The sequence below is a fragment of the Ipomoea triloba genome, chromosome 8, assembly GCF_003576645.1.
Source record: "Ipomoea triloba cultivar NCNSP0323 chromosome 8, ASM357664v1".
Lineage (NCBI taxonomy): Eukaryota > Viridiplantae > Streptophyta > Magnoliopsida > Solanales > Convolvulaceae > Ipomoea > Ipomoea triloba.
Window position 1 is genome coordinate 2,478,199 of NC_044923.1, and position 14,470 is coordinate 2,492,668.

At 40.3% G+C, this 14,470-nt stretch overlaps 2 protein-coding genes across 2 annotated transcripts in view; both read right to left on the reverse strand.

Annotated features, from left to right (window-relative positions):
* Positions 1 to 3,070, reverse strand: part of LOC116027220 — a 6,004-nt gene extending 2,934 nt beyond the window's left edge. The window contains exons 1-8 of the mRNA XM_031268707.1: positions 2,591 to 3,070; positions 2,296 to 2,499; positions 1,653 to 1,710; positions 1,453 to 1,515; positions 970 to 1,045; positions 732 to 847; positions 487 to 576; positions 272 to 403 (exon numbers count right to left, since the gene is read on the reverse strand). Coding sequence (XP_031124567.1) covers positions 272 to 403; positions 487 to 576; positions 732 to 847; positions 970 to 1,045; positions 1,453 to 1,515; positions 1,653 to 1,710; positions 2,296 to 2,499; positions 2,591 to 2,913 — 1,062 coding nt within the window. The 5' untranslated portion in view covers positions 2,914 to 3,070. The remainder of the gene's footprint in view (positions 1 to 271; positions 404 to 486; positions 577 to 731; positions 848 to 969; positions 1,046 to 1,452; positions 1,516 to 1,652; positions 1,711 to 2,295; positions 2,500 to 2,590) is intronic.
* Positions 3,071 to 8,093: 5,023 nt separating this feature from the next.
* On the reverse strand, positions 8,094 to 14,244 carry LOC116027825 (beta-amylase 8). The gene is made up of 9 exons (XM_031269583.1): positions 13,780 to 14,244; positions 12,649 to 12,873; positions 11,633 to 11,713; positions 11,225 to 11,428; positions 10,717 to 10,908; positions 10,161 to 10,325; positions 9,334 to 9,594; positions 8,561 to 8,773; positions 8,094 to 8,473 (listed from the first exon to the last, which is right to left on the reverse strand). Exons 1-9 carry the CDS (start codon positions 14,134 to 14,136, stop codon positions 8,243 to 8,245), a joined length of 1,929 nt encoding a protein of 642 aa, XP_031125443.1. The 5' UTR covers positions 14,137 to 14,244; the 3' UTR covers positions 8,094 to 8,242.
* Positions 14,245 to 14,470: the final 226 nt, after the last annotated feature.

Here is a 14,470-nt window from a genome sequence, read left to right on the forward strand (position 1 = left end):
TTAAAAAAAAAAAAAAAAAAAAAAAAAACTCATAACAAATTGCCAAAGTTCAGATGGTACAACTCGCTAAGATGTGTGCACGCTTTTGCATCGTCTAAGCTTGTTAACCTCTATTACCATTTACCTAATCATATATCTTAGTTACAAAATTTTAAAACCATTGTGTTTTGCAACCTAAGCAAAAGATATCACAGAATCTACGCTTCATATACTGACGCGAACAAACACATCACCAAAAAATGAGTTAGAATGTGCGTAGTTTGAGAGTTACCTGAATGCACGGTGTAATGTGGTTACCACTTAAGACAACTTTCTCTAGTTTTCCACCATAAGATTCGACTCGAGGCTTCAGTATCTCTTCAAGGCGATCAGTCTCATCTATTGCATCAAAATCAAACTTCACCTAAAACAACAATTAATCGTTACATCAATAGGGAACTGTTGCTTCTTCTTGTACCTTGAATCTTGTATTTTCATGACACATACCAGTAGAGTGCACGGAACACTATACGATTCTTTGAAACACTCGAGATTTTCAGATGGTGTAGGCTTGAACTCCGCTATCCCTTGAGCAAGCTGATGGGGCAACAAGAAAGCAAGATACCATGTAACAAGGGATGATTAATATACAATATTTGAGCAGCTAAAAAGTTTGCTAATCTGAGAGTGGTCAATTAAGAATGTGTGTGAAGAACGAGCCATAAATAAGGTGTAATATCCAGGATAGATACCTCATTAAATACAGAAGGCAATTGATCGGCAAATTTAGTCAATGAAACAACTGCTTCTGGATCATAGTTCGGTACCACTGTTTCGGCTGCATCAAGCAGCATCTTCCATGCATTTCCTAAACGTGCACGAGAAAAGATAACAAGGGATAAATACACACTCTGCATTAGGCATGGGTTCGAGTTTTCACATTTCAGGGAAGTTGATAGAATAGACATTCAACCGATTAATGTGATCTACCTGAAGCAGTCTGAACAGCTGAATACATCGGAGATGTTTCAACAACCGGCAGTAACTGACCAACTACAGGGCCCAACTGCAAAATAGCAAGTAAAATAAGCGAGGTGAGGTGAAGCCAACTTAATCAATAATAAGAACAAATCCAGAATCCATCTTAGCCTAAGGGGAGAAAAAAAAGGACTGATCAGTGAAGCTCTATAGGAAACATGTAGGTCACACACGTCACCCTAAAAAACCAATAATCTTAAGGAAGCCAACAACTTGGCCATACAAAAGAATTGGAACCCCGTAAGTATGGAGGAAACAAAGAAACATTGTAAAGACAACTAAGTTTGTAGCTGCTTCCATCACACACACGGGCACGCATGCACATGCATGCATGCTACAAGCATTGCCAGTTAGATTGAAACACGACAAAAATAATCAGGTAGATATGAAGATCTTAGATTTACAAGAAACATATAACCATACAAGGACAATTACCAGCTCAAAATATGGTACTGCCTCTGATGCTGGCCTGTTGTTGTATGATATTATTACATTAGCCTTCAAAATCAAAATAAACTCTCATTTAGTTTCAGTAGTTCAGTTAACTAGAGATAATAACTACAACGCACTACACAATTAGCATAATACGCAATGATTGCACATAAATCCAAGTAAAGAAAAAAAAAATCACATACCTTCGGTATCTTCTCAGAGAAATAACTTCCTATGAGGGCTTGAAGAAGAGCTCCATTGCTACACACACATGGTACAATGATGAGTGCATTCTATAGAAGATATCGCATGACATAGTGGCATCTCATCTTACTTTCTTTATTTTTTATAAACACTGCTTTTACATACGAGTATTTTGTCTCCCATTCAACCATTCTTCTCATGAAGAAAACACAATAAAATATCTCATGTTCTCACACTTGTTCTTAACATTCATATTCATGAAGAGATGCCCATCAAGTTACCTCCTTTACTACATACTGTCCCAACAACAGTATATCAAGCAATCCCAATGCAAGAAAAATTATACACCACTTTAACTTATTTCCTTAGCTCTATTATCATCCACCAAAACTTTAAGGCAAAACCTCCTACGAGACTGTCTCACGGATCCTTATCCACAAAACAGGTCAGGTTTTTCATAAGTATAACACTTCCCCTCATAAATATTACAATTTTGTTTCTAAGTAACTTTTCGACCCCTAATATTACATTTTTCATCATAAGTATCACATTTTTACTTATAAGTATTACGTTTTCTCTCATAAATACGGAGTAATAATCAATCAATTTATCAATGATTAATATTATACTAACAGAAAGTACCTGTGTCCTACTGAATAAAGTGGCAAATCTGCAATCTCAGCAGCCGAAAGTCCTGAATCCGGCAACCCAGACTCCAAAATTGAAGCGAAACAAGAATGGAACCTCTCAAAAACCCGTCTGGAAATTTGCGAGTGGTCGAATGTCACATTGTAAGGCACACAAATGATCAAATACCCTTCGCTCGCCAGCAGCTCGAGCAAATAACTAGCAAAAAACAAAACAGGAAACAGATGAGTAAACATCTCCAGGAAGCTTCCAAAGCAAAGGAATTCCATACAGCCTTTAAATCAGAGACCTGTAAGTGACTTCCGGGACAGCTCCGATGAAAGCTCCGCCGAGAAATTTGATGATCGCTTTGGGTTTCCGGCCTCGTGGCGGAGGAACTACTAAGCAGGAATCAAGGCGCCTGTATAGTTTAGTGCTAGCATTAGAAGAAGGAATAGAACTGGGAGAACTGTAATTGGTCCTTCCCGTTCCGGCGAAGCCATTTGAGAGAACTATTCTCGGGGTCTTGGGAAAGAAATGTGTAGAATGATTGGCAAGGGGTTTGGGTTTGGGTTTGGGTTTGATTCCTGAGATACTGATAGAAGAATTTGCGGTCGCTACATACGCTGCCATTTTCGGCTCTGTGTAGTTGCAGAAAGTGAGAAACAACGAAGAAGTTTCAGTTGGCTCGTCGGCAGTGGACGGCCGGAGGCAAACAAATTTTGTGGGGCGCCGGAAGTTAATACGTGGCGTCACCGTGGCGCCTAAGATTTCTATAGCTTCTTCTCTTTTTAACGGAACTTTTTTATTTTTTTTTATTTTTCTGAAAAAATGTGGAATAGAATTTAAGATTTTGTTTCTTCAGTGACCATGACTCAGTGTCAAAGGAGTGAAGGACATATGGACTTTTTAGATTAGTCCAAAAACACAATTCAATTCGATTCTAAATTAGTCAAAATAAATAAATAACCCATAATAGTTCGATTCTAATTATTATAAAAAAAAAAAAAAATAGTTGAGCGTAGTGCTCAGTGTACAAGAGATATGTATTGTCTAGTAAGAAGTGTAAGAAGTGTAAGAAGTGTCCCCCTTCACTATGTGGTTGTGAGCCTTTTTATTCCCTTCAGCTCAGTAACGGAGCATTGATGAAGAGTTGATCGTTGGACATCAGTACCTGAGGTGTTGAATGCTGAGGAGCTGAACGTCTGTCATCAATGCTGAGGAGCTGAACGTTGGCCATCAATGCTGAGGAGTTGAACCGTTGAGCATTGATGCTGAGGGGTGAGGTGTCTTGGGTGCTGCCAATAGTGTGAGGTGTCTTGGGTGCTGCCAATAGTTCCGGGTCGGGTACCCAATTACCCTGTCACCAGTCCCCCCACTCCCTAGCCAACGAGAGTAATTGAGGTGGTTTGGGAATAATGATCTGCATGAGACTGTTTTTTTTTTTTTTTTAATTGGCCGAAGCGTGACTTCGGCCAAATCGGCCGAAGTCATGGACTACGGCCAATTAATTTTGGCCGAGGTGACCTCGGCCAAATTTGGGCCGAGGTGGACCTCGGCCATAATCTTATTCTATTTTTTTTTTTTGTTTCTTTTTCTTTTTCTTTTTGTTTTTTGGTTTTTTTTTTGTTTTTTTTTTGTTTGTTTGTTTGTTTTTGTTTTTTTTTTTGTTTTTTTGTTTTTGACGTTCTGTGCGCGAGCTCACTTCGACCAGCCGTAAGCTTCGATCAAAGGTCTGCTCTCCCGTCAGGTAGCTAGCGAGATCGGATCTCGTGCCAGCCCTAAGGGACTAGAGTGTGGTGTTTTTTAAATCAAGCATCTGGCTTGACCCAGGAAAACACTCTCCCGTCAGGTAGCTAGCGAGACCGGATCTCGTGCCGGCCCTAAGGGAATAGAGTTTTTTACTTGATGAGGAGCAACGCCACTTGATGAGGTGACACCACTTGAAGAGCCACTTGATGAGGTGGTCGACTTCAAACCAAGTATTGGCCGAGGTCAAGCCTCGACCAAGTGTTGGCCGAGGACTGACCTCGGCCAATTATATTATTATTATTGTTTTTTTTTTTTTAATTTTGGACGAGGACTGACCTCGGCCAAACTTGGCCAAAAACTTGGCCGAGGACTGACTTCGACCAACTTGGAGAGTTTTTGACCGACCATCAGCGAATTACATGTTTTTTGCGTTGCACGGACTTTTCCTCTAGCTCACTGTTTCTTGCTTTCTCGCCCAGGTCGCACCTCCTTTTCTTGGTGTTGGAAGCTGAAGGCTCAGGATCTTCTTTCTTTCGCCACACATTGTCGGGTAGGCTTTGTTGATGCTGGTACTGTCCCGGACACTCAACAAATGCTGGTGCTGAGGGAAAATGCACCATTCCCATTTCCTCAGCGTGACTTAGAATCACGCTAACCGGGTGAGTAAGCGGTGTTAAGTGCCGCGGTGGGGCGAGACGAAAATGCTCATCTCTTCCCTGCGTTGAGGGTGGTTGGTTTGGTCGTGGTGCCTGGCTGGGCGGACCAGCTTTATCAGGTCGCCAACTCTTTCGTCCTTCCTCCTCATCCTTTTTCCTCCTGTCAGCCTCCTCAGCGTCTGCGTACCGATTGGTCGTTCTCATGAGTTCTTCATAAGAGCGTGGGTGGTGGGCGTTCATTTGTTTGTGGAAATCACCTGACCTTAGTGCTTGGATGAAGATGAGAATCGCTGCCTTCGAATCGAAGTCGTATACGTTGTTGACTTCTTTTTTCCATTTGCTTAAGAAGTCCCGCAGGCTTTCTCCCTTATCCTGTTTTACCCCACCGAGATGTGAGAATGGTTTCTTATGTTGTATACTCCCTGAGAAATAAGACAAGAAACTTTTGGATAGCTCTGCAAAAGTTTGAATTGATCCGTCCGAAATCGTGTTAAACCAATCTTGAGCAGTTCCGTCCAAAGTGGACAAGAACGCTCTGCACATGATGGCATCGCTTGCCCCAATCATGACCATGGCTGCCTTGTATCTTGTCATGTGGGTACGCGGATCTGAAGTGCCAGTGTAGGCCTTGATGGTGGGTAGTCGAAAGTCTTTTGGAAGAGGAACTTCCATTATGTCGGGAGAGAATGGAGCAGCCATTCTTACCTCCGGTTCTGGTGAGTGTTCTCTTGCTTCTACTTTCTTTTCCAAATCATCTATCTGCCTTTGGAGTCTTTCCACCAGGCCTTCCTGTGGTGTTTTGTGTCTAGTGGAGTGACGCGGAGCCAATCCACCAGATTCGCCCATCCTTTCTCCGGATGGTCGTTTGGTTACTGTCTTTCCTGCTTGGGCACGGGGACCTCTATTGGAGGATCCTTGCACCCCCTGAGTTCTGTTTTGCCTCGGAGATTGCACTTCTTCCTCCAGAGGGGGTGGTGGCGGTAAGATCTGGCCTTGCATTTCTGCGACTAGTTGGGCCATCGTCGCCGCCGCCTGTTGGATGACATGCGCTGCTGCCTGAAGGTCCACCACCTGGGCGGGAGCAGCAGTTGCTGGGAGGGGAGTACGGCCATCACCATGGTTGTCGTTGAGTTGGGTACGGAGGTCACCTTCACTACGGTTGTTGTTGTTGAGTTGGCTGCGAAGGTCACCTCCATGGTTACTGTTGAGCTGCTCACGAAGATCACCCGAGGGGTGACCCTTGTTCACCTGACTAGGTGTGCTCGAGCTGCTGGATCCAGATACCATTGATAGTGATGAGATGAACTGAGTGGTTCTTTTTTTTTTTTTTTTTTTTTTTNCTGCGTTGAGGGTGGTTGGTTTGGTCGTGGTGCCTGGCTGGGCGGACCAGCTTTATCAGGTCGCCAACTCTTTCGTCCTTCCTCCTCATCCTTTTTCCTCCTGTCAGCCTCCTCAGCGTCTGCGTACCGATTGGTCGTTCTCATGAGTTCTTCATAAGAGCGTGGGTGGTGGGCGTTCATTTGTTTGTGGAAATCACCTGACCTTAGTGCTTGGATGAAGATGAGAATCGCTGCCTTCGAATCGAAGTCGTATACGTTGTTGACTTCTTTTTTCCATTTGCTTAAGAAGTCCCGCAGGCTTTCTCCCTTATCCTGTTTTACCCCACCGAGATGTGAGAATGGTTTCTTATGTTGTATACTCCCTGAGAAATAAGACAAGAAACTTTTGGATAGCTCTGCAAAAGTTTGAATTGATCCGTCCGAAATCGTGTTAAACCAATCTTGAGCAGTTCCGTCCAAAGTGGACAAGAACGCTCTGCACATGATGGCATCGCTTGCCCCAATCATGACCATGGCTGCCTTGTATCTTGTCATGTGGGTACGCGGATCTGAAGTGCCAGTGTAGGCCTTGATGGTGGGTAGTCGAAAGTCTTTTGGAAGAGGAACTTCCATTATGTCGGGAGAGAATGGAGCAGCCATTCTTACCTCCGGTTCTGGTGAGTGTTCTCTTGCTTCTACTTTCTTTTCCAAATCATCTATCTGCCTTTGGAGTCTTTCCACCAGGCCTTCCTGTGGTGTTTTGTGTCTAGTGGAGTGACGCGGAGCCAATCCACCAGATTCGCCCATCCTTTCTCCGGATGGTCGTTTGGTTACTGTCTTTCCTGCTTGGGCACGGGGACCTCTATTGGAGGATCCTTGCACCCCCTGAGTTCTGTTTTGCCTCGGAGATTGCACTTCTTCCTCCAGAGGGGGTGGTGGCGGTAAGATCTGGCCTTGCATTTCTGCGACTAGTTGGGCCATCGTCGCCGCCGCCTGTTGGATGACATGCGCTGCTGCCTGAAGGTCCACCACCTGGGCGGGAGCAGCAGTTGCTGGGAGGGGAGTACGGCCATCACCATGGTTGTCGTTGAGTTGGGTACGGAGGTCACCTTCACTACGGTTGTTGTTGTTGAGTTGGCTGCGAAGGTCACCTCCATGGTTACTGTTGAGCTGCTCACGAAGATCACCCGAGGGGTGACCCTTGTTCACCTGACTAGGTGTGCTCGAGCTGCTGGATCCAGATACCATTGATAGTGATGAGATGAACTGAGTGGTTTTTTTTTTTTTTTTTTTTTTTTTTGATTTTGTGATTTTAGCCTGAGATCTGATCTCGCCTCTCAATGAAAGCACCAATGACGGTAATAATGTGTTTACCGGTATATTATTCGAGTATTTGAATGTTTTAATACCAAGTTGAGCGTAGTGCTCAGTGTACAAGAGATATGTATTGTCTAGTAAGAAGTGTAAGAAGTGTCCCCCTTCACTATGTGGTTGTGAGCCTTTTTATTCCCTTCAGCTCAGTAACGGAGCATTGATGAAGAGTTGATCGTTGGACATCAGTACCTGAGGTGTTGAATGCTGAGGAGCTGAACGTCTGTCATCAATGCTGAGGAGCTGAACGTTGGCCATCAATGCTGAGGAGTTGAACCGTTGAGCATTGATGCTGAGGAGTGAGGTGTATTGGGTGCTGCCAATAGTTCCGGGTCGGGTACCCAATTACCCTGTCAGATATATTTAAAATTCCGGAATTAAGGTTGTATTTAGAAACTCATAAAATGATTTTTAAATATTATTTTTCAGGTTTTCAGTGTTTGGATGCAATCCATTAATTGAAGAAAATCTAGTCTTTTTAGCAGAAAATGAACTTATTTTCCGTCACACTTAGAACTAAATTTCCTGCAAAAACCAAAGCATCTCTGATTTTTTGCAAAAACCAATTTTTTTTTAAATTTTTTATAAATAATATTATTATAAATATTTTTATATTCTAAATAAAATATTTAAAATGTTTAATTATACAATTCTACTCATTTTTCAGAAAATGAACCAAACATACAAAGACAATTTTCTATTGTACAACCAAACACGAAAAATGAAAATGTTTTCTGAATAATGACTCATTTTTCAAAAATCATTTTCCTGTTTTACAAATGGACCCTAAGATTCATGATCCTGTAATATAATACAGATATGCTTTGTAAAGCAAATATAAGAGAGAAGAACTCAAAAATGGTACTATGCATAGCCATGCATGCATTTAACAAAGTATTCTAATTCTGAGATGGTATCTGCCGTTTGAACCTGCTGCCATGGTTGTTCGAGTACAAAGAATGTAAAGTGGTGTCGATCGGGATCATTTCTTGGCTTTGATGTCTCCACGAGTCTCATAAATGTTTCTCTATCATAATCCCGGGGGGCGTTATGACCAGCTATAGCTAGTCCCTTATCCCAAGCACCATTTAGGACCTAAGGAAAAAGTTTTCGTCAAGTTTGCATACAGATTTTTAAGAGTTGTAGGGTGTTAGTTGTGAGCAAAGTTGAGAATGCAAGAACCTGCCAACACAAGCCATTGGGATCTGCATATGCTTCATCAAGATCGTGGGGTGAAATCTGTGTTTCCTTGCTCACTAACTTCATTGTCGCATTGTGTTTTTTGAGGACCTCAAACAGTGGAGAATAGCCATCTCGGTTTGATGTGTTGTAATATCCAGCAGTGAGTTCTGCTGCATGGCTGCTCGTTTTATACCACCAATGAATTCCCGGAATCTGCAGGAAATGAGGAAAACTCGTTATTTTCCCGTTTCAACACACTAACATTTACTGCAAGACTTGCATGTTTATTTTTCAGTTAGATCATGTTTAAAGCTGTCACATTACCCAGAGTTCCCTAAGTACCAGATGGCACAGAGCAAATAAATTAATAGGGCGAGCTTACACCCCTGTTCCAATGCTTAAGTCTCCAAAGATAATGTTATCTTATTTTAAGTTCAAACAAACAAAAAACATAGCAAACAAATAGGGGCAACCCGACCAAGTTGGTCAAACCATCGACTTGGTAATTACAAGTTCGACTCCCAGCAGGAACGGCCTATTGGCTTTCTTGGTTTGAGCCGGTCAGCTATGGGCGACCTAGGCTGATTTACCTCTTTGTAGTCCTTTGCTAGTTAGGGTCACAAGACGGGATTTACCCAGTGCACACCCTCAGGTAGTAGTTGCATATTTCCCTCGTCACTCAAAAACAAATACTCTGTAGCAAACAAATTAAGTAGATGCCTCGTGCCTTTAGGTTCTAACATTTACATGTGTACATACACATAGGTACATACCTTCACAACTAACGGTGTTTCATCAAATACTTCAGTTGCAGCTGACAGAATGATATCAACATGATCTATTAAGGCCTGGGTATACCACTGGAGGAAGAATCGTCCATAGTAGCTATCATAATCACCTCGTTCACAGAAAAATCTAGTGTCATGTGGCCTAGAATTATAACCACCAACATTATCAGGCCCCGTGGCCCAGGAAGGGTGCCCTCGTTTCTTTGCAGCATCTTTAAGACTTAGCAGAAGAAACTTATCATAACACTGCAGGAGGGGGAAAGAAGTTGATTACTAATTTCACCAAGGCAGCAGGGAGAAGCATTGCATTGAAAGCACATAGCATGAATGAATATATATTTGACGTGGAAAGCAAGATTACAGTTAGTATATAGAATAATACAGAAGCTACATACAAATTATGGTAATAGATTAAAGAGGAATTATTCTGAGTCCTATTTTAGTGTGTCAATTACCAATTTAGAAATGTAAAGAATAGTTTGTGATCTATATTGTCCTTGGACACAAGTTCATTGCTGCTTTTGAGCCTAGTGTTTGTTTTAATGATGGGGAAACGGCCTCATTTTACATCACACAGTTATAATTGGAGGATGTGCTTGTGACTCGTGAGGATCAACATTACAACACCATTCTAGAGAGTGAGTTTACTTCCAATACATAAGAGGTTCTGCTTATGTCATAGCACTACAAAAAGTGTTTACTGCCAATACATTATGAAAGGAAATATATCAGATTAAACTTGACAACTAAGAAGATACGATAAAAGGATTAATAGAAATGAATCCATAGACCTTGGTGGAGCAAATAGATACCTGGAACTCACCAATACCAGGAAATCTCCACCCATTTCTTTCAGAAAAAGAAGGGTACTTCAACTCCCCAGAAGCTCCAAGTCCAATTTCCACAGCAGAAATGAGACCCTCAGTGAACAAATCATTAAACTCAGCTCGAAAGCTTCTCATGAATTCATAACAAACCTGCAAAAGTTGGATTACTAATGAGGATTAATCCAACCAATTTCAAAGTTAACAGGAAAATTATGCAGAATAATACCATTTTCTTTCTAGAATAGTTAGATACTCCTTACATAAAAACAAAATAGATGTATGAATTGGAAAAGGGAGATGCATGAGGTGCATAAAGCACCAAACTTAAAAATCAACTCTAAAGAAGGATAATGTAATAGAATGCCCTTCTTGGGATCAAGAAGAAAGAGCACTCATAGCACTCTTCCTTCTTGTCAAGAATAAGAACATTTACACAGGATCGGGGTTTACCCCGTGGCACGTGCACACTCTTGGGTAGTAACTACGGGTTTCCCTCATCACCCAATAAACCAACAAAAAATGAATAAGAAAATTTTGATACCTCTCGACCAGTTCTATGTTCTAAAATACGCTCCCTATCTATTCCCCAAGAAAGACATTCAGTATTCCATCTTCCTACACGATCAGTGAAGAATATTTCCGGGCTGTCTTTTCCAATCTTCAAAACCCACTGAGGGAGAGATATATCCACATTGAAATCATTTCCACCATAAGCATTAAATGCCATTACAACCTTCAGAAGAGAAGAAGACAGTTAATAAACAATCCATTTGAACAAGGCATTAGAGAAGAAATTTTCCAAGTGGAGAAATACCAATTTCTGCATATCATCTCTCTATTTTTGGGTCCACAGCCCACAGGGCAGAGGGACAAAGTAGGCAAAACTATAAATGATGAAATAGCTAAGCTAAATTTCTGAAATGTATGTCTAAGGAGAAAAGACCAATGCTTGCAGACAAAAAATGTTCACTCATTTATTAGAACCAGTTATGAGCTGATATACCAAAAGCAGTAAAATGCGTTAATGTACCAGAACATAAATTTCATACCAGCAATTTCAATTCCATATCTCGGATGATATCGAACAATTCTCTGTATCCAGACCACTCATATTTCTGATCTTTCCATCCTTCGACAATCCCCCACCAACAATTTACAACAACACCATCTATGTTTAAAGACTTCAGTAGTTGTAACTCCTGTTTAACACCGCCAGGATCCACTAATTGGCAGAAATTGTTAATTATACCACTCTGCCAGAAAGAAACTTGTTAATATTAGCATTGACTGAAAAAGAAAGGGTGAACATAATGAACAAAAAATAATCTTGCATTTTTTCCTTTAGATCATGAATGCATGGAGAATTTCAAGAATCAAAGCAAATAAATTAATGGAAAAGGATTGCCATTTCACCTATTAAAGAAAAGAATCAGCAATGGAGAAATTAGGCCACTTACAGAAAGCATAACATAGACAGGGACATATGGAGTTCCTAAAAAATTATTTCCATGCTCCCCAGTATGAACTTCTTGTATAAGCTGCATCACCCATCACATTAGAATTTTACATTAAAAACTTTCGACGAAAATGGTCTACCTATTCAGCATTTGTGCATAAACTTAAAATACAAAGACAATGGATTAGAGCAGACAAGAGGCTGAAATAAGTTACAAATTAAAATATAATATACAATCCAAGAAATTAAAGAATTGACATAAATTGGAACCTATAGGGCACTAGTTTAGTCAACAACTTAATGAAGCTTATCTACTCTAAAAGACTAAAAGTTGGGCTAAACTTAATTGTTGAGGACTTAAGGGTTAAAATAAATTGAAGTAGATAAGAGGAAGAGTTATAAATTCACACTTTTCAGATAAACTCTTTTTCTAGTAAGTCTGAGCAATTTAATGAAGCATCAATGGCATTTTTGAAATTTCAAATATTTTGCTGGCTTGGTAACTTCTAACTTAATAAATGCATGTCTTTTATTGTATCTTTACTAATAAAGAGTGTTTTTAATTGTCAAAACAGCATGTCTGTTTCAAAAAGAACTCCTATCTAAACTTCTAAGTTAATAAATGCATGTCTGTTATTGTATCTTAACTAATAAAGAGCGTTTTTAATTGTCAAAACAGCATGTCTGTTTCAAAAAGAACTTCTATCTAAACTTCTAACTTAATAAATGCATGTATGTTATTGTACCTTTACTACTCCGTAATAAAGAATGTTTTTAATTGTCAAAACAGCATGTCTGTTTCAAACTGTTTCAAAAAGAACTCCTATCTAATCAACCAAACATGTTGGAAAAATGTTCAACTTCTTTCTTTCTCAGAAGCTTGTATCAAAATATGGAGTGCATATATATATAATGACAAGTTCTAGCCAGGCCAAACAAGCTCAAAGTATACTTTTTAACAAAATCAAAATGACAAGTGATATTTGTTCCACATGACTCATGTATCTTTTAGATCACCTGATCAGACTCTAAACATCCTGATGAGTTCATGGGGCTGCTACTTGTGTACTTATCAGCATTTGTACCCGTATCTGATACAACAACAGAATCAAAACTAGCTGGAGACAAGCTCTCATCAATTCTAAGAACTGATGCCTGGCAGTCTATTGACGCTCTTGTTGAGCAATTTTTCAAAGGATCAGCAGAAAGTGGATTCCCAATCACCCTCGCTGGATAAGCCACCTGTGCAAATTAAAACCATATCATGGAAATTACTTGATTGTCTCTTTCGGAGCAGTTAACAATAACATATCAAAATGTGCAAAAGAAATTATATTTACAAGCAGTTCACCTAGCCTCCTATTGCTCATTGTTTAGGATAGCAAATTGAAGACTATCCAAAAGCTATTAAGCATTCATCTCTTTTGAATACACGCATATAACTATATAAGTAGGTGCGCAACGAGATACATTAAATCCTATAACCCACTGCATTCATGAAAGTTCCTGTAACTCTTCAAGGATATAGTAAGAACCTTATCACCATTTCATCATTTTAGAAGTATCTATAACCAGATAAAATATAATCATAATGCATACAAATATAACTTCAGTATTTTTAGTATTCTCAGATATGGTGCTTTAATTTTAATATTACCTGTAGCACCATTCTGAAGGTTTCATAATGTCTTCAAGTCATATATACTAAGTATACAACTTTGAGTGACAAGGAAACCGACCGCCACTACCCGAGAGTGTGCAGGTAAACCCCCGACAATGGATCACAAAAAGATAAACCCCCGACAATGGATCACAAAAAGATAAACCGGCTTAGATTGCCCATAGCTTACCAGTTCAAACCAAGAAGGCCAATAGACCGCTTCTATTGGGAGTCGAACTTGTAATTACCAATTCAAGTGCCTAACCAAATTTTTTCAATTCTAAACATATAGTATGAGGCATTTCCAATCCTAAACAAAAATAACTAAAGCATTCATAATTATGTTTTGTTTGATACAAATTACAAAATCTTCTTCCTTCCTAAACCCAATGATAAATTAAATAATGAAGTAATAAACCCTATCAAATTCAGAAACACAGAAATATAAGGAGCAGTAGTAGTAAATAGAACTAGTGCGGATTACTGACCACGTTAGAAGGAGCTGGCGGTCTATAGGTGGTGCCATCGGGCTCGACGATCCAACCGGCCTGGCGGGCGAGGGCACGGAGGACGTCATTCATGTCCGAACGGGCCGGGAGGGCGAAATTTCCGTGCTGGCGGAGGCCGGTCATTACCCGGGCAGTGAAGGCCCGGCGATGGCGCTCGCGAAACTTGGTGCGCTCCTTCTCCTTCTCTCTCTCCTTCCTGCTCTTGTTGGCGGTAGCAGAGGCAGCGTTGCCGGCAATTCTGGCGGCAAAGCCACGAGGACGGCGGGAGGCCGGTTGGGGTTGGGGATTAGGGTCCGAATTCCGGTCATAGCTCGGGTTCGGGTTCTGGGAATCCATAGCGGGACGGTTTCAGCTCGCTCCTCCACACTCCATTAACAGCTTAGAGCTTCGCATCTTGTTGATTTTCATTTTTTTGGGACCAAATAATGCAGAAATGGAAATAGTTTATGAGTCTGAACAAAAATGGAATATTTTTTATTTGTATAAACAAATTTAAATAAGAATAATATTGTACCTACTTCACTTATTAATTACTCCGTATTAAATTTTGAGTTATAGATCTTTCAGTTTAATTATAATTTTGAGTCATGTATATTTCAATTTAATTGCATCATAATAATACTTCGCTTATTAATTATTAAATTTTGAGTCATAAAATTTTCAATTTAAT

Excerpts from the sequence above, each read along its gene's own strand:
- LOC116027825 (XM_031269583.1), bottom strand. The coding sequence starts at position 14,136 with ATGGATTCCCAGAACCCGAACCCGAGCTATGACCGGAATTCGGACCCT. Across the intron at positions 8,774-9,333 it reads AAACACCGTTAGTTGTGAAG|ATTCCGGGAATTCATTGGTG; the intron begins GTATGTACCTAT and ends CATTTCCTGCAG. Across the intron at positions 8,474-8,560 it reads CCAATGGCTTGTGTTGGCAG|GTCCTAAATGGTGCTTGGGA; the intron begins GTTCTTGCATTC and ends CTTTTTCCTTAG.